The sequence below is a fragment of the Perissodus microlepis genome, chromosome 5 (assembly GCF_051167445.1).
Source record: "Perissodus microlepis isolate ML-2025 ecotype Zambia chromosome 5, ASM5116744v1, whole genome shotgun sequence".
Classification (NCBI taxonomy): domain Eukaryota; kingdom Metazoa; phylum Chordata; class Actinopteri; order Cichliformes; family Cichlidae; genus Perissodus; species Perissodus microlepis.
The window spans coordinates 14,323,489-14,350,806 of record NC_140465.1 but is presented as its reverse complement, the minus strand read 5'-3'; the positions used below and the strand labels follow the sequence as shown (position 1 = coordinate 14,350,806).

Sequence of the window (27,318 nt, the reverse complement as noted above, 5' to 3'; positions counted from 1 at the left end):
GTTTAATGTCCTTTGCATTTCTTCCTTGATCACTGAAAACAAGCTCAATGCAGCCAAGATTTATGTAACTTAAAGAAGTCTGAAATTTTTCAAAAACATGTACATTTTTCTTATAATTCATAAATAGGATTTACTAACCCATATGGAAAAGATATATATAAATCTTATAAAGTTTATATCTGTCTTGTGTGAAAGTGAGTGAAAACAGATATAAGATCCCTTGAAAAATTATATAATGAAACTTGTATGTTTTGGATACTTACTAAAACAATATATGAAAGTAATGAGAAAGTGGCCACTTTCATGAGTAAATCATGTAAGCCTTATATGATTTACTCATGAAAGTGGCCACTTTCATGAGTAATCACATATAAGTTTTTACTATTTCTTTTCCATATGGGAAATCAGACAACATCCCTATTTAGATTTGATAATATTTCTAGTAGATAAAGGTAGATGGTTAACATTAAAATATTTAAATATTGTATAAATAAATATTGTATAACATTTAAAGACTAGAAATGACTAATGAAACTTCAGCTCCTTCTCAATCCTAAATAGGATAAATGGAAGAAAATGGTTAGTTGAATAAAGATGTGGACATCGACGGTGAAGGCAACAGTGGTCCCCGAGTGGTCACCAAACTCAGAAGTGTCTCTAGGAAGGGCATCTGTGTCCAGAAGAGTGCTGACAGGGGATTTCTTTAAGTCACCCCGTAGTTCTTCAGCTAAGACACCTGAGTTAGAAAACACAAACACTGCAGTTGTCTTTACTTGCAAGGGCAGTCATAGACGCACGATCTGCATCTTATCACTGTCTGCGTTCTTTATTTATACTTGTCTGTATGTCTGTGTGTGTGTGTGTGTGTGTGTGTGTGCATGTACAAAAATAACAACGTCACTCAGAGCAACGGGTTTTTCCCTTTTCTACATCTGCATGTTCTCTGAAAACAGGAAGTGGTTAGTAGCTGAATAAGTTCATCACAAAAGTTATTAGGTGAAAAGTCACGTTGACATGTAGATTGCTTAGTGATCAATAAAAAGCACATTTCATGGAGCTGATCACATTATATAAAAACAATTTTCCTTTGACAAGTGCAGTCCTAGAAACAGGAAAGATGCTGCTCAAGACCCTCAAGCTCCCAGACCCCTGGTAGAGGACCCAGGCTTGAAAGAGACAGACCACCCAAAGGGGCGAGAGAGGAATTCTTTTATATATATTTATATAGCAGAATAGGTCTTTTTATGTTTATTTATGTTTTATTTCATAGGATTGATGCTGTTTGCCTATACAGACCCAGTAACTGATATGCTACTTAAAGAATTTATAGGTATTGTCATTATTCAACCATTTTCCTTAGATATGCTTTTTAAACATTTTAATTCAAATTTCCATGACTACATTATCAACTTACTTATTTAAATTACATACTGTAATATGCAAAAGCTGATTACTTCAGCAGAATAGTATCATTGAATCTGTAGTTTCTACTGAAGGGGATCAAATCACTTTAGCGGTTAATTTCTTATTTTGTTAAAACAAATTTAAATCTATGACAATGGTACTTTTCAAAATGTGTCTTTTATACAATATATTGTCAAAATCATTCACCCATCCAAATCATTGAATTCAGGTATTCCAGTCACTCCCATGGCCTTCCATGGAGTGTACAGAAGACAGATTTTAAAAAATGTAGAAACAAATCTTTATGACTGCTGAAAGCACTGCATGTATAAAACTGAACTGTTTATATTCAAACAGTAAGCCTGCACAGAAGTACCACTGCATAAGCTTTTGTTCATATTAATGAGAATAACTTTCATTTGTTTTGGATAAAAATAAAATGTTCACCTTCCATTAGTGTTTCCCAAATTAAACATGATGTTTAAAAGAGTTGCAGAATATGTATCATTCGGAACAGACATTAAAAATACATAGAAGCATTTTCTTTTAGTCTTCTGCTTGTGTCATTGTTAGTAGTCTTTATCATTTCAAATTTCATGAATGTGCACCAATTAAAATGCTTTTGAGCTTTTCAAAACAACAAGTCAATCACCTTGGAATATTTTTCCAGAAATAATTGTTGTAAAAGCTGACCTGAACCAGCTATAAAAGAAAGCATAAATGAATGGATTTAGCATTGAATTTGACAATGTAAGCCAGTTAAGTGTTTCAATAACTGCAATTGGTGTTTCATTATATGTTATAGGCTGAAAGATAATACAAAGAAAGTAAGGAGTCCAACATATGAGAAAAACTCCTATAACAATAGCTAGAGTCTTGGTGGCCTTTTTCTCCATCTTACTGGCAGTTGCTCCAGACTGTGTGTTCTGACATGTTGTATTCTGGATGCTGTTTACTTGTTTCTGTGCAACAAGAAAAATGTTCAAATAGATACTAAGCATTATTATGACTGGGATATAAAAGGAGAAAATACATGCGGGAGTGGTTGATATTAGAGCTTCTGATAAACAGCTTTCCTCACATTTTCCTTGGTTAAAACCCACAATCGTGATGCCAATTCCAATTAGAACAGCAACTCCCCAGATCAACAGAATCATCATACTGACAACACAATCAACACAAAGTCATTCATTTCACCAATTCTCATTTCACATGCACTGGCTTAGAATTTAATTTAACTCAAACAAAATAAAAATTGAACTGCTTAATGTTTACTGGTGATGGCCAGAGGGACCGATGCTGCAATATGGCAGCCTCGCTTCTGTCAGTCTGCCCCAGGGCAGCTGTGGCTACAACTGTAGCTTGCCTTCACCAGTGTAAATGAGAGTGAATGAATAGTGGAATTGTAAAGCGCTTTGAGGGGTCCTGAAAAGCGCTATATATATGCAATCCATTATTATTATTATTATTATTATTATTATTATTATTTACTGAAGTCCTGTACCACACATGATCAGTCATTAAGTCCTTAGAACAAAGGTGTGTGTTTGGCTCTCAACTCAACCTTAACACAGCAGAAGGAATAAGGTGCCCCATTGTGGTGCTATTCAGTATTCCAGGAAAATAATCTGTCTTACAGGCTGTAACACCATCTGGCGCAGCTCCAATCATTGTCACATCTCAAATTAAATGAAAAAGTAATCACAGATCCAGATTTTATACGTATAATGTACAATAAGACTACAGGGTTCCAGGTCCAGGGGCTATGAGGTCATTGTATAACCAAAGAGAGAGCTTCTACAGAGGCAAAAGCCTGAGCAGGGTACTTCTGATGTCCTTTTCCCTACCTATACTTTTCATTTACCCCTTGAAGGACTCTAACCAGATGTCCAAACACTGCACCAATCCACCAGTCCAACTTGCACTCCGTCTCATCACTCAGTAATAAGATTCCAAGATACTTGAACCCTCTAGCTTAAGGCAGCCTCTCTCCCCTAATCCAGTGGGAGTATTCCACTATTTTCTGACAGAGAACCATGGCATCCAATTTGGATGTACTAAATCTCATGCCATCCATTTCACAATTGGCTGCAAACCACTTCAGCGCATGCTGAAAGTCATACGCTGATAAACCCAAATGAATCACAGCATCCACAAAAAGCAGGGATGCTACTTCTAAAGCAGACCATCCTCAGCCTGGCTACGCCTTGAGATCATGTCCACAAAAATCAGAAGCAGGATCAGAGACATAGGATGACCCTTTTGAAGGCAAACACCAGTTGAAAATCTACTTAACTTTTTGCCAGAGTTGTGCTCTCACATTGGTTATACAATGACCTCATAGCCCCTGGAACTGGAGCCCTATAATCTTGTAGTACATGTAGTAGTAGACCAGGGAATTTGGTAATAAGCACGGAATCTACTTTTCTCCTGTATTCAAGGTTTGATAATTGGCTGCAGTTTCCCTGGAAGGCTGGGCAAGTTTTACTAAGTTGGAAAAATCTAAACCTGAAGAATGAAAAAAATAATACATTCATGAGCAGTGATGGGAATAATGGCATTACAAGTAACTGCGTTACTAACGGCGTTACTTTTTTCAGTAACGAGTAATCTAACTAATTACTATTTCTATCGCTGCAACGCCGTTACCGTTACTAACAATAAAATGTGGTGTGGTCACGTTACTATTTTTCAACATTTTTTTTAAGGTGAATCTGTGTTCACCTTACCGCATCTTATATCAGTTGCACAGGAGTAGCTGTAAGTAATCTTGGCACTACAGCTTTATGCAGCTGCGCGCTCCCGCGGACAAAAATCACTTTCTGCCCGATGATCACTTTTTGGCACAAAAACTGGAGCTAAGTGGGCAAAACAATCGCATGAGTGCTGCTGTGTGACTTAGGACGAATAAAGTAGTCGTGGTAAGCCAATCACATGACCACTTTAAGATGACAAAGCAACAAGGTGATATATACCAGTTTTTAAATTGTGTTGATAGGCCAAGTTAAACCAGAGTTATGATAAACAATATATACGCTACGTTTTTTGTCAATAGTTTCGTCACGTTTACTGTTTAAGGAGAGCGCTAGTGAGCTCTCTCTTCTTATGGCCAAAAAAAAAAAAAAAAAAAAAAAAAAAACACACACACAAAAAATCCCCAGCCTTTTGTGTTGGTGGAAAAATGCACCATGTCGACCAATCAAAAATGATATGGCAACATGACATTTGGTTGTTTAGGAACAGGGGAAATTTTAGGAGTCACGGTGAGAGAGAGAGAGAGAGAGAGAGAAAGAAAGAAAGAAAGAAAGAAAGAAAGAAAGAAAGAAAGAAAGAAAGAAAGAAAGAAAGACAGCAGAAAAAGAGAGAAAGCAAGTTTTGAGATGTGAGAGATTTGTGATGTTTAGCATGTTTGGAGTGTGTAGTTAATGTGTTTTCTTGTGTGGCTAGTGTGTAGTCTTGTGGATAGTTTTGTGTTCTGTGTCAGAACAATGAGGCGACTGCTGTCTCCAGGTAGAAAACAGGAGTGATGCACCTGATGCTGTCAGACCTGCAGGTATCAGTCCTGTGATGTTCTCCTTTATAGTGGACAGAAATATTTGGAGTGGCACAAATAATTTGTGTGGCATCTTATTTAATGCAGAACAGTTGATTGTTATGTAAATAGTTTGAAATTGTTATTAAAAAGGGGTAAAAGGTAAATACATGCAAATAACTTTGTTGTTTGCAAAACTTGTGCATATGATTTTAAAATTGACAATTTATATTTGCATTTAAAGTTATTAAATACGATTCATAAAAAATGTTTGTGGTTGTTACAGTAAAAAATACAACTTTTTCTACTTGGTTTTTATGTTTTTTGTCTGATTTTAGATCAATTGTCTTAACACAGTATGTCAAAATGAAAACATAACTGTAAATTCAGACACATGAGGTTGTGCTGAAAAGGATGATACCAAGCAAGGCAAAGTAAATAGTTTTTAAAGGTGAAATGTAGAGGAAACATCAAAAGTAGTTAAAAATGGCCAATTATACCCTGGACCCCAGAGGGTTAAACATTTTTTTTAAAGTAACACAATAGTTACTTTTCAACTAATTAATCACTTTTAGAATCTTGTAACTCAGTTACTAACTCAGTTACCTTTTTGAAAAAGTAACCAGTAACTATAATAAATCACTTTTTCAAAGTAACTTGCCCAACACTGTTCATGACACTTTAACATGTGAGTGAAAGTTTTGGTGTTGCTGCAGGTTGGTATATCAAAAAATATATTTTTCTCCATTTTTACTTCAACCCTTTATATTTCTGAGTTAATTCAAAATAAATTACCTACTTAATGATAGAAAGTATATAATAATATACATTTAGCTCAGCCAACCACAGTGAGAGCCATTATCTACAAATTGTTAAAACAGGGAACAATGGTTTCCAGGCTGACTTACCAAAATTAAGTGAGAGAGCAGTGACTACTCATCTGAGAAGTCACAAAAGACCCCAGAACCACATTTAAAGAACTCAGGCTTCATTTGTGTCAGTTAAGGTTACTGTTCATGACTCTGACATTTTTGCCCAGTCTCTTTCTTATGGTAGAGTTCCAAGAGAAAATCCACTACTGAGCAAAAGGAACATAAAGGCTCATTTCAGTCCAGAAAACATCTTGATGATCCCCAATACTTGGACAAGACAAGTATTCAAGTAATACTCTAACTTTTGTCTTTTTAGTCCAAGACTTTTCAACCTTTCGGAAGATGTGTGTCCCATTACATCTGGCGTAAAAGTAACACAGCATCTCAGAAAAGGAACACCATATCAACAGTAAAATATGGTGGTGGTAGTTTGATGGTCTGGCGCTGTTTTGCTGCCTCAGGATCTGGAGGACTTGCTGTGGTGTCTACCAAAACATACTAAAGGAGAATGTATGGTAATCTGTTCATTGACCTGAAGCTGAAGCGCACTTAGGTTCTGTAGCAGGACAATGATCCAAAACACACCAGCAAGTCTAACTCTGAATGGCTTAAATGTTGTCCCACCCAAAGTAAGACAGAAAAAAAGTGAAAGTGTAACGTGTCGAGAAACCCAGGGCGGACTTGGTGAGATTGGCATGTCTTAGACACCAGGTTTCGCAAAGGAGCTGAGCTGAGAACCAAGTGGCAGTGAGTTGGGCCGAGGGGCAGGGAAAGATTCTTTACAGAGCTTTACTGTGGGATTATCTGAAAGAGGCCTCTGTCCCTGAGATCTACAAATCCCACATCGTCATCCCACCTGCAGTCTATGGACTTTGCTCAAGATGACAATGAGATCACAGAACTATCAAGAACAACTGAGCTTGTTAGGTAAAGCCATGGAAGGGCAAGGATGCAAAGGAGACACCTGGACAGGGACTTGAACCCTGGACCCTCAGATTAAAAGTCTGATGCTCTTCCATCTGAGCTACCCAGGTAACAAGAATCACATGTTTGTCCTCTGGGCCACATATTGTCTTTCTTTTCTGTAAAAACGTGATCTCTTATCCTCTCATTTTACTGTAGGTACTGGTGAGGATTTGCAGTTAGATATTATTAAATCGTCATTTCAGACAAGAGCCAAGGGAAGGATTTGATTCTAGGGGAAACATCGCTAGGCTGTATTATGACGTGTGATCACCCAACCTACCAAGCCCTAGGTAAGTCAATGGTATAATGGGTGAGGCCTGGGAGCTTCTGGAGGAGGACCTTCTTCAAATTCCACCTCCACTTGATGGACGTTTGCAAGCTGCACCATCTGTGTTTGTTTTCTCATTTGATGGCAATGATCCACGTAGTTGTAGGCCGTATAATGAAGTCCTACCAACAAACCTACCAAGCCCTAGATGGTGACCAAAAGAGCTTTGCCAAAACCCAGGATCGAACTAGGGTCCTTTAGATCTTCAGTCTAACGCTCTCCCAGCTGAGCTATTTCGGCACATTTTGCAAAGGAAAGTGCTCAAAAATTGCATTCTAATGACCAGTCAGGCATACAGCTGGCCAAACTGCACTACAGCTGATCTTCTGAGACAGTGGATCAATGTGAAGTGAACTTTTAAGCTTTGGATTTAACAGTGAACTGTGATGAACTTTGCTCTCTTAAATGTTGTCCCACCCAAAGTAAGACAGAAAAAAAGTGAAAGTGTAATGTGTTGAGTAACCCAAGGCAGATTTGGTGAGATTGGCATGTCTTAGACACCAGGTTTCGCAAAGGAGCTGAGCTGAGAACCAACTGGCGGTGAGTTGGACCGAGGGGCAGGGAAAGATTCTTTACAGAGCTTTTACGCTGGGATTATCTGAAAGAGGCCTCTGTCCATGAGATCTACAAATCCCACATCGTCATCCCACCTGCAGTCTATGGACTTTGCTCAAGATGACAATGAGGTCACAGAACTATCAAGAACAACTGAGCTTGTTAGGTAAAGCCATGGAAGGGCAAGGAGACACCTGGACAGGGACTTGAACCCTGGACCCTCAGATTAAAAGTCTGATGCTCTTCCATCTGAGCTACCCAGGCAACAAGAAACACGTGTTTGTCCTCTGGGCCACATATTGTCTTTCTTTTCTGTAAAAACGTGATCTCTTATCCTCTCATTTTACTGTAGGTACTGGTGAGGATTTGCAGTTAGATATTATTAAATCGTCATTTCAGACAAGAGCCAAGGGAAGGATTTGATTCTAGGGGAAACATCGCTAGGCTGTATTATGACGTGTGATCACCCAACCTACCAAGCCCTAGGTAAGTCAATGGTATAATGGGTGAGGCCTGGGAGCTTCTGGAGGAGGACCTTCTTCAAATTCCACCTCCACTTGATGGACGTTTGCAAGCTGCACCATCTGTGTTTGTTTTCTCATTTGATGGCAATGATCCACATAGTTGTAGGCCGTATAATGAAGTCCTACCAACAAACCTACCAAGCCCTAGATGGTGACCAAAAGAGCTTTGCCAAAACCCAGGATCGAACTAGGGTCCTTTAGATCTTCAGTCTAACGCTCTCCCAGCCGAGCTATTTCGGCACATTTTGCAAAGGAAAGTGCTCAAAAATTGCATTCTAATGACCAGTCAGGCATACAGCTGGCCAAACTGCACTACAGCTGATCTTCTGAGACAGTGGATCAATGTGAAGTGAACTTTTAAGCTTTGGATTTAACAGTGAACTGTGATGAACTTTGCTCTCTTAAATGTTGTCCCACCCAAAGTAAGACAGAAAAAAAGTGAAAGTGTAACGTGTCGAGTAACCCAAGGCGCATTTGGTGAGATTGGCATGTCTTAGACACCAGGTTTCGCAAAGGAGCTGAGCTGAGAACCAACTGGCGGTGAGTTGGACCGAGGGGCAGGGAAAGATTCTTTACAGAGCTTTTACGCTGGGATTATCTGAAAGAGGCCTCTGTCCATGAGATCTACAAATCCCACATCGTCATCCCACCTGCAGTCTATGGACTTTGCTCAAGATGACAATGAGGTCACAGAACTATCAAGAACAACTGAGCTTGTTAGGTAAAGCCATGGAAGGCCAAGGATGCAAAGGAGACACCTGGACAGGGACTTGAACCCTGGACCCTCAGATTAAAAGTCTGATGCTCTTCCATCTGAGCTACCCAGGCAACAAGAATCACGTGTTTGTCCTCTGGGCCACATATTGTCTTTCTTTTCTGTAAAAACGTGATCTCTTATCCTCTCATTTTACTGTAGGTACTGGTGAGGATTTGCAGTTAGATATTATTAAATCGTCATTTCAGACAAGAGCCAAGGGAAGGATTTGATTCTAGGGGAAACATCGCTAGGCTGTATTATGACGTGTGATCACCCAACCTACCAAGCCCTAGGTAAGTCAATGGTATAATGGGTGAGGCCTGGGAGCTTCTGGAGGAGGACCTTCTTCAAATTCCACCTCCACTTGATGGACGTTTGCAAGCTGCACCATCTGTGTTTGTTTTCTCATTTGATGGCAATGATCCACGTAGTTGTAGGCCGTATAATGAAGTCCTACCAACAAACCTACCAAGCCCTAGATGGTGACCAAAAGAGCTTTGCCGAAACCCAGGATCGAACTAGGGTCCTTTAGATCTTCAGTCTAACGCTCTCCCAGCTGAGCTATTTCGGCACATTTTGCAAAGGAAAGTGCTCAAAAATTGCATTCTAATGACCAGTCAGGCATACAGCTGGCCAAACTGCACTACAGCTGATCTTCTGAGACAGTGGATCAATGTGAAGTGAACTTTTAAGCTTTGGATTTAACAGTGAACTGTGATGAACTTTGCTCTCTTAAATGTTGTCCCACCCAAAGTAAGACAGAAAAAAAGTGAAAGTGTAACGTGTCGAGTAACCCAAGGCGCATTTGGTGAGATTGGCATGTCTTAGACACCAGGTTTCGCAAAGGAGCTGAGCTGAGAACCAACTGGCGGTGAGTTGGACCGAGGGGCAGGGAAAGATTCTTTACAGAGCTTTTACGCTGGGATTATCTGAAAGAGGCCTCTGTCCATGAGATCTACAAATCCCACATCGTCATCCCACCTGCAGTCTATGGACTTTGCTCAAGATGACAATGAGGTCACAGAACTATCAAGAACAACTGAGCTTGTTAGGTAAAGCCATGGAAGGGCAAGGATGCAAAGGAGACACCTGGACAGGGACTTGAACCCTGGACCCTCAGATTAAAAGTCTGATGCTCTTCCATCTGAGCTACCCAGGTAACAAGAATCACGTGTTTGTCCTCTGGGCCACATATTGTCTTTCTTTTCTGTAAAAACGTGATCTCTTATCCTCTCATTTTACTGTAGGTACTGGTGAGGATTTGCAGTTACATTATTATTAAATCGTCATTTCAGACAAGAGCCAAGGGAAGGATTTGATTCTAGGGGAAACATCGCTAGGCTGTATTATGACGTGTGATCACCCAACCTACCAAGCCCTAGGAAAGTCAATGGTAAAATGGGTGAGGCCTGGGAGCTTCTGGAGGAGGACCTTCTTCAAATTCCACCTCCACTTGATGGACGTTTGCAAGCTGCACCATCTGTGTTTGTTTTCTCATTTGATGGCAATGATCCACGTAGTTGTAGGCCGTATAATGAAGTCCTACCAACAAACCTACCAAGCCCTAGATGGTGACCAAAAGAGCTTTGCCGAAACCCAGGATCGAACTAGGGTCCTTTAGATCTTCAGTCTAACGCTCTCCCAGCTGAGCTATTTCGGCACATTTTGCAAAGGAAAGTGCTCAAAAATTGCATTCTAATGACCAGTCAGGCATACAGCTGGCCAAACTGCACTACAGCTGATCTTCTGAGACAGTGGATCAATGTGAAGTGAACTTTTAAGCTTTGGATTTAACAGTGAACTGTGATGAACTTTGCTCTCTTAAATGTTGTCCCACCCAAAGTAAGACAGAAAAAAAGTGAAAGTGTAACGTGTCGAGTAACCCAAGGCGCATTTGGTGAGATTGGCATGTCTTAGACACCAGGTTTCGCAAAGGAGCTGAGCTGAGAACCAACTGGCGGTGAGTTGGACCGAGGGGCAGGGAAAGATTCTTTACAGAGCTTTTACGCTGGGATTATCTGAAAGAGGCCTCTGTCCATGAGATCTACAAATCCCACATCGTCATCCCACCTGCAGTCTATGGACTTTGCTCAAGATGACAATGAGGTCACAGAACTATCAAGAACAACTGAGCTTGTTAGGTAAAGCCATGGAAGGCCAAGGATGCAAAGGAGACACCTGGACAGGGACTTGAACCCTGGACCCTCAGATTAAAAGTCTGATGCTCTTCCATCTGAGCTACCCAGGCAACAAGAATCACGTGTTTGTCCTCTGGGCCACATATTGTCTTTCTTTTCTGTAAAAACGTGATCTCTTATCCTCTCATTTTACTGTAGGTACTGGTGAGGATTTGCAGTTAGATATTATTAAATCGTCATTTCAGACAAGAGCCAAGGGAAGGATTTGATTCTAGGGGAAACATCGCTAGGCTGTATTATGACGTGTGATCACCCAACCTACCAAGGCCTAGGTAAGTCAATGGTATAATGGGTGAGGCCTGGGAGCTTCTGGAGGAGGACCTTCTTCAAATTCCACCTCCACTTGATGGACGTTTGCAAGCTGCACCATCTGTGTTTGTTTTCTCATTTGATGGCAATGATCCACATAGTTGTAGGCCGTATAATGAAGTCCTACCAACAAACCTACCAAGCCCTAGATGGTGACCAAAAGAGCTTTGCCAAAACCCAGGATCGAACTAGGGTCCTTTAGATCTTCAGTCTAACGCTCTCCCAGCCGAGCTATTTCGGCACATTTTGCAAAGGAAAGTGCTCAAAAATTGCATTCTAATGACCAGTCAGGCATACAGCTGGCCAAACTGCACTACAGCTGATCTTCTGAGACAGTGGATCAATGTGAAGTGAACTTTTAAGCTTTGGATTTAACAGTGAACTGTGATGAACTTTGCTCTCTTAAATGTTGTCCCACCCAAAGTAAGACAGAAAAAAAGTGAAAGTGTAACGTGTCGAGTAACCCAAGGCGCATTTGGTGAGATTGGCATGTCTTAGACACCAGGTTTCGCAAAGGAGCTGAGCTGAGAACCAACTGGCGGTGAGTTGGACCGAGGGGCAGGGAAAGATTCTTTACAGAGCTTTTACGCTGGGATTATCTGAAAGAGGCCTCTGTCCATGAGATCTACAAATCCCACATCGTCATCCCACCTGCAGTCTATGGACTTTGCTCAAGATGACAATGAGGTCACAGAACTATCAAGAACAACTGAGCTTGTTAGGTAAAGCCATGGAAGGCCAAGGATGCAAAGGAGACACCTGGACAGGGACTTGAACCCTGGACCCTCAGATTAAAAGTCTGATGCTCTTCCATCTGAGCTACCCAGGCAACAAGAATCACGTGTTTGTCCTCTGGGCCACATATTGTCTTTCTTTTCTGTAAAAACGTGATCTCTTATCCTCTCATTTTACTGTAGGTACTGGTGAGGATTTGCAGTTAGATATTATTAAATCGTCATTTCAGACAAGAGCCAAGGGAAGGATTTGATTCTAGGGGAAACATCGCTAGGCTGTATTATGACGTGTGATCACCCAACCTACCAAGGCCTAGGTAAGTCAATGGTATAATGGGTGAGGCCTGGGAGCTTCTGGAGGAGGACCTTCTTCAAATTCCACCTCCACTTGATGGACGTTTGCAAGCTGCACCATCTGTGTTTGTTTTTTTCATTTGATGGCAATGATCCACGTAGTTGTAGGCCGTATAATGAAGTCCTACCAACAAACCTACCAAGCCCTAGATGGTGACCAAAAGAGCTTTGCCGAAACCCAGGATCGAACTAGGGTCCTTTAGATCTTCAGTCTAACGCTCTTCCAGCTGAGCTATTTCGGCACATTTTGCAAAGGAAAGTGCTCAAAAATTGCATTCTAATGACCAGTCAGGCATACAGCTGGCCAAACTGCACTACAGCTGATCTTCTGAGACAGTGGATCAATGTGAAGTGAACTTTTAAGCTTTGGATTTAACAGTGAACTGTGATGAACTTTGCTCTCTTAAATGTTGTCCCACCCAAAGTAAGACAGAAAAAAAGTGAAAGTGTAACGTGTCGAGTAACCCAAGGCGCATTTGGTGAGATTGGCATGTCTTAGACACCAGGTTTCGCAAAGGAGCTGAGCTGAGAACCAACTGGCGGTGAGTTGGACCGAGGGGCAGGGAAAGATTCTTTACAGAGCTTTTACGCTGGGATTATCTGAAAGAGGCCTCTGTCCATGAGATCTACAAATCCCACATCGTCATCCCACCTGCAGTCTATGGACTTTGCTCAAGATGACAATGAGATCACAGAACTATCAAGAACAATTGAGCTTGTTAGGTAAAGCCATGGAAGGGCAAGGATGCAAAGGAGACACCTGGACAGGGACTTGAACCCTGGACCCTTAGATTAAAAGTCTGATGCTCTTCCATCTGAGCTACCCAGGCAACAAGAATCACGTGTTTGTCCTCTGGGCCACATATTGTCTTTCTTTTCTGTAAAAACGTGATCTCTTATCCTCTCATTTTACTGTAGGTACTGGTGAGGATTTGCAGTTAGATATTATTAAATCGTCATTTCAGACAAGAGCCAAGGGAAGGATTTGATTCTAGGGGAAACATCGCTAGGCTGTATTATGACGTGTGATCACCCAACCTACCAAGCCCTAGGAAAGTCAATGGTAAAATGGGTGAGGCCTGGGAGCTTCTGGAGGAGGACCTTCTTCAAATTCCACCTCCACTTGATGGACGTTTGCAAGCTGCACCATCTGTGTTTGTTTTCTCATTTGATGGCAATGATCCACGTAGTTGTAGGCCGTATAATGAAGTCCTACCAACAAACCTACCAAGCCCTAGATGGTGACCAAAAGAGCTTTGCCGAAACCCAGGATCGAACTAGGGTCCTTTAGATCTTCAGTCTAACGCTCTCCCAGCTGAGCTATTTCGGCACATTTTGCAAAGGAAAGTGCTCAAAAATTGCATTCTAATGACCAGTCAGGCATACAGCTGGCCAAACTGCACTACAGCTGATCTTCTGAGACAGTGGATCAATGTGAAGTGAACTTTTAAGCTTTGGATTTAACAGTGAACTGTGATGAACTTTGCTCTCTTAAATGTTGTCCCACCCAAAGTAAGACAGAAAAAAAGTGAAAGTGTAACGTGTCGAGTAACCCAAGGCGCATTTGGTGAGATTGGCATGTCTTAGACACCAGGTTTCGCAAAGGAGCTGAGCTGAGAACCAACTGGCGGTGAGTTGGACCGAGGGGCAGGGAAAGATTCTTTACAGAGCTTTTACGCTGGGATTATCTGAAAGAGGCCTCTGTCCATGAGATCTACAAATCCCACATCGTCATCCCACCTGCAGTCTATGGACTTTGCTCAAGATGACAATGAGGTCACAGAACTATCAAGAACAACTGAGCTTGTTAGGTAAAGCCATGGAAGGCCAAGGATGCAAAGGAGACACCTGGACAGGGACTTGAACCCTGGACCCTCAGATTAAAAGTCTGATGCTCTTCCATCTGAGCTACCCAGGCAACAAGAATCACGTGTTTGTCCTCTGGGCCACATATTGTCTTTCTTTTCTGTAAAAACGTGATCTCTTATCCTCTCATTTTACTGTAGGTACTGGTGAGGATTTGCAGTTAGATATTATTAAATCGTCATTTCAGACAAGAGCCAAGGGAAGGATTTGATTCTAGGGGAAACATCGCTAGGCTGTATTATGACGTGTGATCACCCAACCTACCAAGCCCTAGGAAAGTCAATGGTAAAATGGGTGAGGCCTGGGAGCTTCTGGAGGAGGACCTTCTTCAAATTCCACCTCCACTTGATGGACGTTTGCAAGCTGCACCATCTGTGTTTGTTTTCTCATTTGATGGCAATGATCCACGTAGTTGTAGGCCGTATAATGAAGTCCTACCAACAAACCTACCAAGCCCTAGATGGTGACCAAAAGAGCTTTGCCGAAACCCAGGATCGAACTAGGGTCCTTTAGATCTTCAGTCTAACGCTCTCCCAGCTGAGCTATTTCGGCACATTTTGCAAAGGAAAGTGCTCAAAAATTGCATTCTAATGACCAGTCAGGCATACAGCTGGCCAAACTGCACTACAGCTGATCTTCTGAGACAGTGGATCAATGTGAAGTGAACTTTTAAGCTTTGGATTTAACAGTGAACTGTGATGAACTTTGCTCTCTTAAATGTTGTCCCACCCAAAGTAAGACAGAAAAAAAGTGAAAGTGTAACGTGTCGAGTAACCCAAGGCGCATTTGGTGAGATTGGCATGTCTTAGACACCAGGTTTCGCAAAGGAGCTGAGCTGAGAACCAACTGGCGGTGAGTTGGACCGAGGGGCAGGGAAAGATTCTTTACAGAGCTTTTACGCTGGGATTATCTGAAAGAGGCCTCTGTCCATGAGATCTACAAATCCCACATCGTCATCCCACCTGCAGTCTATGGACTTTGCTCAAGATGACAATGAGATCACAGAACTATCAAGAACAATTGAGCTTGTTAGGTAAAGCCATGGAAGGGCAAGGATGCAAAGGAGACACCTGGACAGGGACTTGAACCCTGGACCCTCAGATTAAAAGTCTGATGCTCTTCCATCTGAGCTACCAAGGCAACAAGAATCACGTGTTTGTCCTCTGGGCCACATATTGTCTTTCTTTTCTGTAAAAACGTGATCTCTTATCCTCTCATTTTACTGTAGGTACTGGTGAGGATTTGCAGTTAGATATTATTAAATCGTCATTTCAGACAAGAGCCAAGGGAAGGATTTGATTCTAGGGGAAACATCGCTAGGCTGTATTATGACGTGTGATCACCCAACCTACCAAGGCCTAGGAAAGTCAATGGTAAAATGGGTGAGGCCTGGGAGCTTCTGGAGGAGGACCTTCTTCAAATTCCACCTCCACTTGATGGACGTTTGCAAGCTGCACCATCTGTGTTTGTTTTCTCATTTGATGGCAATGATCCACGTAGTTGTAGGCCGTATAATGAAGTCCTACCAACAAACCTACCAAGCCCTAGATGGTGACCAAAAGAGCTTTGCCGAAACCCAGGATCGAACTAGGGTCCTTTAGATCTTCAGTCTAACGCTCTCCCAGCTGAGCTATTTCGGCACATTTTGCAAAGGAAAGTGCTCAAAAATTGCATTCTAATGACCAGTCAGGCATACAGCTGGCCAAACTGCACTACAGCTGATCTTCTGAGACAGTGGATCAATGTGAAGTGAACTTTTAAGCTTTGGATTTAACAGTGAACTGTGATGAACTTTGCTCTCTTAAATGTTGTCCCACCCAAAGTAAGACAGAAAAAAAGTGAAAGTGTAACATGTCGAGTAACCCAAGGCGCATTTGGTGAGATTGGCATGTCTTAGACACCAGGTTTCGCAAAGGAGCTGAGCTGAGAACCAACTGGCGGTGAGTTGGACCGAGGGGCAGGGAAAGATTCTTTACAGAGCTTTTACGCTGGGATTATCTGAAAGAGGCCTCTGTCCATGAGATCTACAAATCCCACATCGTCATCCCACCTGCAGTCTATGGACTTTGCTCAAGATGACAATGAGGTCACAGAACTATCAAGAACAACTGAGCTTGTTAGGTAAAGCCATGGAAGGCCAAGGATGCAAAGGAGACACTTGGACAGGGACTTGAACCCTGGACCCTCAGATTAAAAGTCTGATGCTCTTCCATCTGAGCTAGCCAGGCAACAAGAATCACGTGTTTGTCCTCTGGGCCACATATTGTCTTTCTTTTCTGTAAAAACGTGATCTCTTATCCTCTCATTTTACTGTAGGTACTGGTGAGGATTTGCAGTTATATATTATTAAATCGTCATTTCAGACAAGAGCCAAGGGAAGGATTTGATTCTAGGGGAAACAACGCTAGGCTGTATTATGACGTGTGATCACCCAACCTACCAAGCCCTAGGTAAGTCAATGGTATAATGGGTGAGGCCTGGGAGCTTCTGGAGGAGGACCTTCTTCAAATTCCACCTCCACTTGATGGACGTTTGCAAGCTGCACCATCTGTGTTTGTTTTCTCATTTGATGGCAATGATCCACGTAGTTGTAGGCCGTATAATGAAGTCCTACCAACAAACCTACCAAGCCCTAGATGGTGACCAAAAGAGCTTTGCCGAAACCCAGGATCGAACTAGGGTCCTTTAGATCTTCAGTCTAACGCTCTCCCAGCTGAGCTATTTCGGCACATTTTGCAAAGGAAAGTGCTCAAAAATTGCATTCTAATGACCAGTCAGGCATACAGCTGGCCAAACTGCACTACAGCTGATCTTCTGAGACAGTGGATCAATGTGAAGTGAACTTTTAAGCTTTGGATTTAACAGTGAACTGTGATGAACTTTGCTCTCTTAAATGTTGTCCCACCCAAAGTAAGACAGAAAAAAAGTGAAAGTGTAACGTGTCGAGTAACCCAAGGCGCATTTGGTGAGATTGGCATGTCTTAGACACCAGGTTTCGCAAAGGAGCTGAGCTGAGAACCAACTGGCGGTGAGTTGGACCGAGGGGCAGGGAAAGATTCTTTACAGAGCTTTTACGCTGGGATTATCTGAAAGAGGCCTCTGTCCATGAGATCTACAAATCCCACATCGTCATCCCACCTGCAGTCTATGGACTTTGCTCAAGATGACAATGAGGTCACAGAACTATCAAGAACAACTGAGCTTGTTAGGTAAAGCCATGGAAGGCCAAGGATACACCTGGACAGGGACTTGAACCCTGGACCCTCAGATTAAAAGTCTGATGCTCTTCCATCTGAGCTACCCAGGCAACAAGAATCACGTGTTTGTCCTCTGGGCCACATATTGTCTTTCTTTTCTGTAAAAACGTGATCTCTTATCCTCTCATTTTACTGTAGGTACTGGTGAGGATTTGCAGTTAGATATTATTAAATCGTCATTTCAGACAAGAGCCAAGGGAAGGATTTGATTCTAGGGGAAACATCGCTAGGCTGTATTATGACGTGTGATCACCCAACCTACCAAGCCCTAGGAAAGTCAATGGTAAAATGGGTGAGGCCTGGGAGCTTCTGGAGGAGGACCTTCTTCAAATTCCACCTCCACTTGATGGACGTTTGCAAGCTGCACCATCTGTGTTTGTTTTCTCATTTGATGGCAATGATCCACGTAGTTGTAGGCCGTATAATGAAGTCCTACCAACAAACCTACCAAGCCCTAGATGGTGACCAAAAGAGCTTTGCCGAAACCCAGGATCGAACTAGGGTCCTTTAGATCTTCAGTCTAACGCTCTCCCAGCTGAGCTATTTCGGCACATTTTGCAAAGGAAAGTGCTCAAAAATTGCATTCTAATGACCAGTCAGGCATACAGCTGGCCAAACTGCACTACAGCTGATCTTCTTAGACAGTGGATCAATGTGAAGTGAACTTTTAAGCTTTGGATTTAACAGTGAACTGTGATGAACTTTGCTCTCTTAAATGTTGTCCCACCCAAAGTAAGACAGAAAAAAAGTGAAAGTGTAACGTGTCGAGTAACCCAAGGCGCATTTGGTGAGATTGGCATGTCTTAGACACCAGGTTTCGCAAAGGAGCTGAGCTGAGAACCAACTGGCGGTGAGTTGGACCGAGGGGCAGGGAAAGATTCTTTACAGAGCTTTTACGCTGGGATTATCTGAAAGAGGCCTCTGTCCATGAGATCTACAAATCCCACATCGTCATCCCACCTGCAGTCTATGGACTTTGCTCAAGATGACAATGAGGTCACAGAACTATCAAGAACAACTGAGCTTGTTAGGTAAAGCCATGGAAGGCCAAGGATGCAAAGGAGACACCTGGACAGGGACTTGAACCCTGGACCCTCAGATTAAAAGTCTGATGCTCTTCCATCTGAGCTACCCAGGCAACAAGAATCACGTGTTTGTCCTCTGGGCCACATATTGTCTTTCTTTTCTGTAAAAACGTGATCTCTTATCCTCTCATTTTACTGTAGGTACTGGTGAGGATTTGCAGTTAGATATTATTAAATCGTCATTTCAGACAAGAGCCAAGGGAAGGATTTGATTCTAGGGGAAACATCGCTAGGCTGTATTATGACGTGTGATCACCCAACCTACCAAGGCCTAGGTAAGTCAATGGTATAATGGGTGAGGCCTGGGAGCTTCTGGAGGAGGACCTTCTTCAAATTCCACCTCCACTTGATGGACGTTTGCAAGCTGCACCATCTGTGTTTGTTTTCTCATTTGATGGCAATGATCCACGTAGTTGTAGGCCGTATAATGAAGTCCTACCAACAAACCTACCAAGCCCTAGATGGTGACCAAAAGAGCTTTGCCGAAACCCAGGATCGAACTAGGGTCCTTTAGATCTTCAGTCTAACGCTCTCCCAGCTGAGCTATTTCGGCACATTTTGCAAAGGAAAGTGCTCAAAAATTGCATTCTAATGACCAGTCAGGCATACAGCTGGCCAAACTGCACTACAGCTGATCTTCTGAGACAGTGGATCAATGTGAAGTGAACTTTTAAGCTTTGGATTTAACAGTGAACTGTGATGAACTTTGCTCTCTTAAATGTTGTCCCACCCAAAGTAAGACAGAAAAAAAGTGAAAGTGTAACGTGTCGAGTAACCCAAGGCGCATTTGGTGAGATTGGCATGTCTTAGACACCAGGTTTCGCAAAGGAGCTGAGCTGAGAACCAACTGGCGGTGAGTTGGACCGAGGGGCAGGGAAAGATTCTTTACAGAGCTTTTACGCTGGGATTATCTGAAAGAGGCCTCTGTCCATGAGATCTACAAATCCCACATCGTCATCCCACCTGCAGTCTATGGACTTTGCTCAAGATGACAATGAGGTCACAGAACTATCAAGAACAACTGAGCTTGTTAGGTAAAGCCATGGAAGGCCAAGGATGCAAAGGAGACACCTGGACAGGGACTTGAACCCTGGACCCTCAGATTAAAAGTCTGATGCTCTTCCATCTGAGCTACCCAGGCAACAAGAATCGCGTGTTTGTCCTCTGGGCCACATATTGTCTTTCTTTTCTGTAAAAACGTGATCTCTTATCCTCTCATTTTACTGTAGGTACTGGTGAGGATTTGCAGTTAGATATTATTAAATCGTCATTTCAGACAAGAGCCAAGGGAAGGATTTGATTCTAGGGGAAACATCGCTAGGCTGTATTATGACGTGTGATCACCCAACCTACCAAGGCCTAGGTAAGTCAATGGTATAATGGGTGAGGCCTGGGAGCTTCTGGAGGAGGACCTTCTTCAAATTCCACCTCCACTTGATGGACGTTTGCAAGCTGCACCATCTGTGTTTGTTTTTTTCATTTGATGGCAATGATCCACGTAGTTGTAGGCCGTATAATGAAGTCCTACCAACAAACCTACCAAGCCCTAGATGGTGACCAAAGGAGCTTTGCCGAAACCCAGGATCGAACTAGGGTCCTTTAGATCTTCAGTCTAACGCTCTTCCAGCTGAGCTATTTCGGCACATTTTGTAAAGGAAAGTGCTCAAAAATTGCATTCTAATGACCAGTCAGGCATACAGCTGGCCAAACTGCACTACAGCTGATCTTCTGAGACAGTGGATCAATGTGAAGTGAACTTTTAAGCTTTGGATTTAACAGTGAACTGTGATGAACTTTGCTCTCTTAAATGTTGTCCCACCCAAAGTAAGACAGAAAAAAAGTGAAAGTGTAACGTGTCGAGTAACCCAAGGCGCATTTGGTGAGATTGGCATGTCTTAGACACCAGGTTTCGCAAAGGAGCTGAGCTGAGAACCAACTGGCGGTGAGTTGGACCGAGGGGCAGGGAAAGATTCTTTACAGAGCTTTTACGCTGGGATTATCTGAAAGAGGCCTCTGTCCATGAGATCTACAAATCCCACATCGTCATCCCACCTGCAGTCTATGGACTTTGCTCAAGATGACAATGAGGTCACAGAACTATCAAGAACAACTGAGCTTGTTAGGTAAAGCCATGGAAGGCCAAGGATGCAAAGGAGACACCTGGACAGGGACTTGAACCCTGGACCCTCAGATTAAAAGTCTGATGCTCTTCCATCTGAGCTACCCAGGCAACAAGAATCGCGTGTTTGTCCTCTGGGCCACATATTGTCTTTCTTTTCTGTAAAAACGTGATCTCTTATCCTCTCATTTTACTGTAGGTACTGGTGAGGATTTGCAGTTAGATATTATTAAATCGTCATTTCAGACAAGAGCCAAGGGAAGGATTTGATTCTAGGGGAAACATCGCTAGGCTGTATTATGACGTGTGATCACCCAACCTACCAAGGCCTAGGTAAGTCAATGGTATAATGGGTGAGGCCTGGGAGCTTCTGGAGGAGGACCTTCTTCAAATTCCACCTCCACTTGATGGACGTTTGCAAGCTGCACCATCTGTGTTTGTTTTCTCATTTGATGGCAATGATCCACGTAGTTGTAGGCCGTATAATGAAGTCCTACCAACAAACCTACCAAGCCCTAGATGGTGACCAAAAGAGCTTTGCAGAAACCCAGGATCGAACTAGGGTCCTTTAGATCTTCAGTCTAACGCTCTCCCAGCTGAGCTATTTCGGCACATTTTGCAAAGGAAAGTGCTCAAAAATTGCATTCTAATGACCAGTCAGGCATACAGCTGGCCAAACTGCACTACAGCTGATCTTCTGAGACAGTGGATCAATGTGAAGTGAACTTTTAAGCTTTGGATTTAACAGTGAACTGTGATGAACTTTGCTCTCTTAAATGTTGTCCCACCCAAAGTAAGACAGAAAAAAAGTGAAAGTGTAACATGTCGAGTAACCCAAGGCGCATTTGGTGAGATTGGCATGTCTTAGACACCAGGTTTCGCAAAGGAGCTGAGCTGAGAACCAACTGGCGGTGAGTTGGACCGAGGGGCAGGGAAAGATTCTTTACAGAGCTTTTACGCTGGGATTATCTGAAAGAGGCCTCTGTCCATGAGATCTACAAATCCCACATCGTCATCCCACCTGCAGTCTATGGACTTTGCTCAAGATGACAATGAGGTCACAGAACTATCAAGAACAACTGAGCTTGTTAGGTAAAGCCATGGAAGGGCAAGGATGCAAAGGAGACACTTGGACAGGGACTTGAACCCTGGACCCTCAGATTAAAAGTCTGATGCTCTTCCATCTGAGCTACCCAGGCAACAAGAATCACGTGTTTGTCCTCTGGGCCACATATTGTCTTTCTTTTCTGTAAAAACGTGATCTCTTATCCTCTCATTTTACTGTAGGTACTGGTGAGGATTTGCAGTTATATATTATTAAATCGTCATTTCAGACAAGAGCCAAGGGAAGGATTTGATTCTAGGGGAAACAACGCTAGGCTGTATTATGACGTGTGATCACCCAACCTACCAAGCCCTAGGTAAGTCAATGGTATAATGGGTGAGGCCTGGGAGCTTCTGGAGGAGGACCTTCTTCAAATTCCACCTCCACTTGATGGACGTTTGCAAGCTGCACCATCTGTGTTTGTTTTCTCATTTGATGGCAATGATCCACGTAGTTGTAGGCCGTATAATGAAGTCCTACCAACAAACCTACCAAGCCCTAGATGGTGACCAAAAGAGCTTTGCCGAAACCCAGGATCGAACTAGGGTCCTTTAGATCTTCAGTCTAACGCTCTCCCAGCTGAGCTATTTCGGCACATTTTGCAAAGGAAAGTGCTCAAAAATTGCATTCTAATGACCAGTCAGGCATACAGCTGGCCAAACTGCACTACAGCTGATCTTCTGAGACAGTGGATCAATGTGAAGTGAACTTTTAAGCTTTGGATTTAACAGTGAACTGTGATGAACTTTGCTCTCTTAAATGTTGTCCCACCCAAAGTAAGACAGAAAAAAAGTGAAAGTGTAACGTGTCGAGTAACCCAAGGCGCATTTGGTGAGATTGGCATGTCTTAGACACCAGGTTTCGCAAAGGAGCTGAGCTGAGAACCAACTGGCGGTGAGTTGGACCGAGGGGCAGGGAAAGATTCTTTACAGAGCTTTTACGCTGGGATTATCTGAAAGAGGCCTCTGTCCATGAGATCTACAAATCCCACATCGTCATCCCACCTGCAGTCTATGGACTTTGCTCGAGATGACAATGAGGTCACAGAACTATCAAGAACAACTGAGCTTGTTAGGTAAAGCCATGGAAGGCCAAGGATACACCTGGACAGGGACTTGAACCCTGGACCCTCAGATTAAAAGTCTGATGCTCTTCCATCTGAGCTACCCAGGAAACAAGAATCACGTGTTTGTCCTCTGGGCCACATATTGTCTTTCTTTTCTGTAAAAACGTGATCTCTTATCCTCTCATTTTACTGTAGGTACTGGTGAGGATTTGCAGTTAGATATTATTAAATCGTCATTTCAGACAAGAGCCAAGGGAAGGATTTGATTCTAGGGGAAACATCGCTAGGCTGTATTATGACGTGTGATCACCCAACCTACCAAGCCCTAGGAAAGTCAATGGTAAAATGGGTGAGGCCTGGGAGCTTCTGGAGGAGGACCTTCTTCAAATTCCACCTCCACTTGATGGACGTTTGCAAGCTGCACCATCTGTGTTTGTTTTCTCATTTGATGGCAATGATCCACGTAGTTGTAGGCCGTATAATGAAGTCCTACCAACAAACCTACCAAGCCCTAGATGGTGACCAAAAGAGCTTTGCCGAAACCCAGGATCGAACTAGGGTCCTTTAGATCTTCAGTCTAACGCTCTCCCAGCTGAGCTATTTCAGCACATTTTGCAAAGGAAAGTGCTCAAAAATTGCATTCTAATGACCAGTCAGGCATACAGCTGGCCAAACTGCACTACAGCTGATCTTCTGAGACAGTGGATCAATGTGAAGTGAACTTTTAAGCTTTGGATTTAACAGTGAACTGTGATGAACTTTGCTCTCTTAAATGTTGTCCCACCCAAAGTAAGACAGAAAAAAAGTGAAAGTGTAACGTGTCGAGTAACCCAAGGCGCATTTGGTGAGATTGGCATGTCTTAGACACCAGGTTTCGCAAAGGAGCTGAGCTGAGAACCAACTGGCGGTGAGTTGGACCGAGGGGCAGGGAAAGATTCTTTACAGAGCTTTTACGCTGGGATTATCTGAAAGAGGCCTCTGTCCATGAGATCTACAAATCCCACATCGTCATCCCACCTGCAGTCTATGGACTTTGCTCAAGATGACAATGAGGTCACAGAACTATCAAGAACAACTGAGCTTGTTAGGTAAAGCCATGGAAGGCCAAGGATGCAAAGGAGACACCTGGACAGGGACTTGAACCCTGGACCCTCAGATTAAAAGTCTGATGCTCTTCCATCTGAGCTACCCAGGCAATAAGAACCACGTGTTTGTCCTCTGGGCCACATATTGTCTTTCTTTTCTGTAAAAACGTGATCTCTTATCCTCTCATTTTACTGTAGGTACTGGTGAGGATTTGCAGTTAGATATTATTAAATCGTCATTTCAGACAAGAGCCAAGGGAAGGATTTGATTCTAGGGGAAACATCGCTAGGCTGTATTATGACGTGTGATCACCCAACCTACCAAGGCCTAGGTAAGTCAATGGTATAATGGGTGAGGCCTGGGAGCTTCTGGAGGAGGACCTTCTTCAAATTCCACCTCCACTTGATGGACGTTTGCAAGCTGCACCATCTGTGTTTGTTTTTTTCATTTGATGGCAATGATCCACGTAGTTGTAGGCCGTATAATGAAGTCCTACCAACAAACCTACCAAGCCCTAGATGGTGACCAAAAGAGCTTTGCCGAAACCCAGGATCGAACTAGGGTCCTTTAGATCTTCAGTCTAACGCTCTTCCAGCTGAGCTATTTCGGCACATTTTGCAAAGGAAAGTGCTCAAAAATTGCATTCTAATGACCAGTCAGGCATACAGCTGGCCAAACTGCACTACAGCTGATCTTCTGAGACAGTGGATCAATGTGAAGTGAACTTTTAAGCTTTGGATTTAACAGTGAACTGTGATGAACTTTGCTCTCTTAAATGTTGTCCCACCCAAAGTAAGACAGAAAAAAAGTGAAAGTGTAACGTGTCGAGTAACCCAAGGCGCATTTGGTGAGATTGGCATGTCTTAGACACCAGGTTTCGCAAAGGAGCTGAGCTGAGAACCAACTGGCGGTGAGTTGGACCGAGGGGCAGGGAAAGATTCTTTACAGAGCTTTTACGCTGGGATTATCTGAAAGAGGCCTCTGTCCATGAGATCTACAAATCCCACATCGTCATCCCACCTGCAGTCTATGGAATTTGCTCAAGATGACAATGAGGTCACAGAACTATCAAGAACGACTGAGCTTGTTAGGTAAAGCCATGGAAGGCCAAGGATGCAAAGGAGACACCTGGACAAGGACTTGAACCCTGGACCCTCAGATTAAAAGTCTGATGCTCTTCCATCTGAGCTACCCAGGCAACAAGAATCACGTGCTTGTCCTCTGGGCCACATATTGTCTTTCTTTTCTGTAAAAACGTGATCTCTTATCCTCTCATTTTACTGTAGGTACTGGTGAGGATTTGCAGTTACATTATTATTAAATCGTCATTTCAGACAAGAGCCAAGGGAAGGATTTGATTCTAGGGGAAACATCGCTAGGCTGTATTATGACGTGTGATCACCCAACCTACCAAGCCCTAGGTAAGTCAATGGTATAATGGGTGAGGCCTGGGAGCTTCTGGAGGAGGACCTTCGTCAAATTCCACCTCCACTTGATGGACGTTTGCAAGCTGCACCATCTGTGTTTGTTTTCTCATTTGATGGCAATGATCCACGTAGTTGTAGGCCGTATAATGAAGTCCTACCAACAAACCTACCAAGCCCTAGATGGTGACCAAAAGAGCTTTGCCGAAACCCAGGATCGAACTAGGGTCCTTTAGATCTTCAGTCTAACGCTCTCCCAGCTGAGCTATTTCGGCACATTTTGCAAAGGAAAGTGCTCAAAAATTGCATTCTAATGACCAGTCAGGCATACAGCTGGCCAAACTGCACTACAGCTGATCTTCTGAGACAGTGGATCAATGTGAAGTGAACTTTTAAGCTTTGGATTTAACAGTGAACTGTGATGAACTTTGCTCTCTTAAATGTTGTCCCACCCAAAGTAAGACAGAAAAAAAGTGAAAGTGTAACGTGTCGAGTAACCCAAGGCGGATTTGGTGAGATTGGCATGTCTTAGACACCAGGTTTCGCAAAGGAGCTGAGCTGAGAACCAACTGGCGGTGAGTTGGACCGAGGGGCAGGGAAAGATTCTTTACAGAGCTTTTACGCTGGGATTATCTGAAAGAGGCCTCTGTCCATGAGATCTACAAATCCCACATCGTCATCCCACCTGCAGTCTATGGACTTTGCTCAAGATGACAATGAGGTCACAGAACTATCAAGAACAACTGAGCTTGTTAGGTAAAGCCATGGAAGGGCAAGGATGCAAAGGAGACACCTGGGCAGGGACTTGAACCCTGGACCCTCAGATTAAAAGTCTGATGCGCTTCCATCTGAGCTACCCAGGCAACAAGAATCACATGTTTGTCCTCTGGGCCACATATTGTCTTTCTTTTCTGTAAAAACGTGATCTCTTATCCTCTCATTTTACTGTAGGTACTGGTGAGGATTTGCAGTTAGATATTATTAAATCGTCATTTCAGAGAAGAGCCAAGGGAAGGATTTGATTCTAGGGGAAACATCGCTAGGCTGTATTATGACGTGTGATCACCCAACCTACCAAGCCCTAGGAAAGTCAATGGTAAAATGGGTGAGGCCTGGGAGCTTCTGGAGGAGGACCTTCTTCAAATTCCACCTCCACTTGATGGACGTTTGCAAGCTGCACCATCTGTGTTTGTTTTCTCATTTGATGGCAATGATCCACGTAGTTGTAGGCCGTATAATGAAGTCCTACCAACAAACCTAACAAGCCCTAGATGGTGACCAAAAGAGCTTTGCCGAAACCCAGGATCGAACTAGGGTCCTTTAGATCTTCAGTCTAACGCTCTCCCAGCTGAGCTATTTCGGCACATTTTGCAAAGGAAAGTGCTCAAAAATTGCATTCTAATGACCAGTCAGGCATACAGCTGGCCAAACTGCACTACAGCTGATCTTCTGAGACAGTGGATCAATGTGAAGTGAACTTTTAAGCTTTGGATTTAACAGTGAACTGTGATGAACTTTGCTCTCTTAAATGTTGTCCCACCCAAAGTAAGACAGAAAAAAAGTGAAAGTGTAACGTGTCGAGTAACCCAAGGCGCATTTGGTGAGATTGGCATGTCTTAGACACCAGGTTTCGCAAAGGAGCTGAGCTGAGAACCAACTGGCGGTGAGTTGGACCGAGGGGCAGGGAAAGATTCTTTACAGAGCTTTTACGCTGGGATTATCTGAAAGAGGCCTCTGTCCATGAGATCTACAAATCCCACATCGTCATCCCACCTGC

General features: G+C 43.1%; 1 protein-coding gene and 32 non-coding genes across 33 annotated transcripts; all 33 read right to left on the bottom strand.

The window, feature by feature from the left end:
- Positions 1–2,048: 2,048 nt before the first annotated feature.
- Positions 2,049–2,564, bottom strand: LOC146386868 (trace amine-associated receptor 1-like). Its single transcript, XM_084927219.1, has one exon. The coding sequence runs from the start codon at positions 2,562–2,564 to the stop codon at positions 2,049–2,051; it is 516 nt and encodes a 171-aa protein (XP_084783345.1).
- A 4,205-nt stretch (positions 2,565–6,769) lies between these two features.
- On the bottom strand, positions 6,770–6,842 carry trnak-uuu (transfer RNA lysine (anticodon UUU)). Its single transcript has one exon. It is a non-coding gene; the product is annotated as a tRNA-Lys (tRNA).
- Positions 6,843–7,269: 427 nt separating this feature from the next.
- On the bottom strand, positions 7,270–7,342 carry trnaf-gaa (transfer RNA phenylalanine (anticodon GAA)). The gene has a single exon. It is a non-coding gene; the product is annotated as a tRNA-Phe (tRNA).
- Positions 7,343–7,848: 506 nt separating this feature from the next.
- trnak-uuu (transfer RNA lysine (anticodon UUU)) lies at positions 7,849–7,921 on the bottom strand. Its single transcript has one exon. It is a non-coding gene; the product is annotated as a tRNA-Lys (tRNA).
- Positions 7,922–8,348: 427 nt separating this feature from the next.
- On the bottom strand, positions 8,349–8,421 carry trnaf-gaa (transfer RNA phenylalanine (anticodon GAA)). The gene has a single exon. It is a non-coding gene; the product is annotated as a tRNA-Phe (tRNA).
- Positions 8,422–8,936: 515 nt separating this feature from the next.
- trnak-uuu (transfer RNA lysine (anticodon UUU)) lies at positions 8,937–9,009 on the bottom strand. Its single transcript has one exon. It is a non-coding gene; the product is annotated as a tRNA-Lys (tRNA).
- A 427-nt stretch (positions 9,010–9,436) lies between these two features.
- Positions 9,437–9,509, bottom strand: trnaf-gaa (transfer RNA phenylalanine (anticodon GAA)). The gene has a single exon. It is a non-coding gene; the product is annotated as a tRNA-Phe (tRNA).
- Positions 9,510–10,024: 515 nt separating this feature from the next.
- trnak-uuu (transfer RNA lysine (anticodon UUU)) lies at positions 10,025–10,097 on the bottom strand. Its single transcript has one exon. It is a non-coding gene; the product is annotated as a tRNA-Lys (tRNA).
- Positions 10,098–10,525: 428 nt separating this feature from the next.
- trnaf-gaa (transfer RNA phenylalanine (anticodon GAA)) lies at positions 10,526–10,598 on the bottom strand. Its single transcript has one exon. It is a non-coding gene; the product is annotated as a tRNA-Phe (tRNA).
- Positions 10,599–11,113: 515 nt separating this feature from the next.
- On the bottom strand, positions 11,114–11,186 carry trnak-uuu (transfer RNA lysine (anticodon UUU)). The gene has a single exon. It is a non-coding gene; the product is annotated as a tRNA-Lys (tRNA).
- Positions 11,187–11,613: 427 nt separating this feature from the next.
- Positions 11,614–11,686, bottom strand: trnaf-gaa (transfer RNA phenylalanine (anticodon GAA)). Its single transcript has one exon. It is a non-coding gene; the product is annotated as a tRNA-Phe (tRNA).
- A 515-nt stretch (positions 11,687–12,201) lies between these two features.
- On the bottom strand, positions 12,202–12,274 carry trnak-uuu (transfer RNA lysine (anticodon UUU)). Its single transcript has one exon. It is a non-coding gene; the product is annotated as a tRNA-Lys (tRNA).
- Positions 12,275–12,702: 428 nt separating this feature from the next.
- On the bottom strand, positions 12,703–12,775 carry trnaf-gaa (transfer RNA phenylalanine (anticodon GAA)). The gene has a single exon. It is a non-coding gene; the product is annotated as a tRNA-Phe (tRNA).
- Positions 12,776–13,790: 1,015 nt separating this feature from the next.
- trnaf-gaa (transfer RNA phenylalanine (anticodon GAA)) lies at positions 13,791–13,863 on the bottom strand. Its single transcript has one exon. It is a non-coding gene; the product is annotated as a tRNA-Phe (tRNA).
- A 515-nt stretch (positions 13,864–14,378) lies between these two features.
- On the bottom strand, positions 14,379–14,451 carry trnak-uuu (transfer RNA lysine (anticodon UUU)). Its single transcript has one exon. It is a non-coding gene; the product is annotated as a tRNA-Lys (tRNA).
- A 427-nt stretch (positions 14,452–14,878) lies between these two features.
- On the bottom strand, positions 14,879–14,951 carry trnaf-gaa (transfer RNA phenylalanine (anticodon GAA)). Its single transcript has one exon. It is a non-coding gene; the product is annotated as a tRNA-Phe (tRNA).
- Positions 14,952–15,966: 1,015 nt separating this feature from the next.
- On the bottom strand, positions 15,967–16,039 carry trnaf-gaa (transfer RNA phenylalanine (anticodon GAA)). The gene has a single exon. It is a non-coding gene; the product is annotated as a tRNA-Phe (tRNA).
- Positions 16,040–17,054: 1,015 nt separating this feature from the next.
- trnaf-gaa (transfer RNA phenylalanine (anticodon GAA)) lies at positions 17,055–17,127 on the bottom strand. The gene has a single exon. It is a non-coding gene; the product is annotated as a tRNA-Phe (tRNA).
- A 506-nt stretch (positions 17,128–17,633) lies between these two features.
- Positions 17,634–17,706, bottom strand: trnak-uuu (transfer RNA lysine (anticodon UUU)). Its single transcript has one exon. It is a non-coding gene; the product is annotated as a tRNA-Lys (tRNA).
- A 427-nt stretch (positions 17,707–18,133) lies between these two features.
- Positions 18,134–18,206, bottom strand: trnaf-gaa (transfer RNA phenylalanine (anticodon GAA)). The gene has a single exon. It is a non-coding gene; the product is annotated as a tRNA-Phe (tRNA).
- A 515-nt stretch (positions 18,207–18,721) lies between these two features.
- trnak-uuu (transfer RNA lysine (anticodon UUU)) lies at positions 18,722–18,794 on the bottom strand. The gene has a single exon. It is a non-coding gene; the product is annotated as a tRNA-Lys (tRNA).
- A 427-nt stretch (positions 18,795–19,221) lies between these two features.
- On the bottom strand, positions 19,222–19,294 carry trnaf-gaa (transfer RNA phenylalanine (anticodon GAA)). Its single transcript has one exon. It is a non-coding gene; the product is annotated as a tRNA-Phe (tRNA).
- Positions 19,295–19,809: 515 nt separating this feature from the next.
- On the bottom strand, positions 19,810–19,882 carry trnak-uuu (transfer RNA lysine (anticodon UUU)). Its single transcript has one exon. It is a non-coding gene; the product is annotated as a tRNA-Lys (tRNA).
- Positions 19,883–20,310: 428 nt separating this feature from the next.
- On the bottom strand, positions 20,311–20,383 carry trnaf-gaa (transfer RNA phenylalanine (anticodon GAA)). Its single transcript has one exon. It is a non-coding gene; the product is annotated as a tRNA-Phe (tRNA).
- A 515-nt stretch (positions 20,384–20,898) lies between these two features.
- On the bottom strand, positions 20,899–20,971 carry trnak-uuu (transfer RNA lysine (anticodon UUU)). Its single transcript has one exon. It is a non-coding gene; the product is annotated as a tRNA-Lys (tRNA).
- A 1,515-nt stretch (positions 20,972–22,486) lies between these two features.
- On the bottom strand, positions 22,487–22,559 carry trnaf-gaa (transfer RNA phenylalanine (anticodon GAA)). Its single transcript has one exon. It is a non-coding gene; the product is annotated as a tRNA-Phe (tRNA).
- A 506-nt stretch (positions 22,560–23,065) lies between these two features.
- Positions 23,066–23,138, bottom strand: trnak-uuu (transfer RNA lysine (anticodon UUU)). The gene has a single exon. It is a non-coding gene; the product is annotated as a tRNA-Lys (tRNA).
- Positions 23,139–23,565: 427 nt separating this feature from the next.
- Positions 23,566–23,638, bottom strand: trnaf-gaa (transfer RNA phenylalanine (anticodon GAA)). The gene has a single exon. It is a non-coding gene; the product is annotated as a tRNA-Phe (tRNA).
- A 515-nt stretch (positions 23,639–24,153) lies between these two features.
- On the bottom strand, positions 24,154–24,226 carry trnak-uuu (transfer RNA lysine (anticodon UUU)). Its single transcript has one exon. It is a non-coding gene; the product is annotated as a tRNA-Lys (tRNA).
- Positions 24,227–24,654: 428 nt separating this feature from the next.
- On the bottom strand, positions 24,655–24,727 carry trnaf-gaa (transfer RNA phenylalanine (anticodon GAA)). Its single transcript has one exon. It is a non-coding gene; the product is annotated as a tRNA-Phe (tRNA).
- Positions 24,728–25,242: 515 nt separating this feature from the next.
- Positions 25,243–25,315, bottom strand: trnak-uuu (transfer RNA lysine (anticodon UUU)). The gene has a single exon. It is a non-coding gene; the product is annotated as a tRNA-Lys (tRNA).
- A 428-nt stretch (positions 25,316–25,743) lies between these two features.
- Positions 25,744–25,816, bottom strand: trnaf-gaa (transfer RNA phenylalanine (anticodon GAA)). The gene has a single exon. It is a non-coding gene; the product is annotated as a tRNA-Phe (tRNA).
- A 1,015-nt stretch (positions 25,817–26,831) lies between these two features.
- On the bottom strand, positions 26,832–26,904 carry trnaf-gaa (transfer RNA phenylalanine (anticodon GAA)). Its single transcript has one exon. It is a non-coding gene; the product is annotated as a tRNA-Phe (tRNA).
- Between the last annotated feature and the right edge of the window lie 414 nt (positions 26,905–27,318).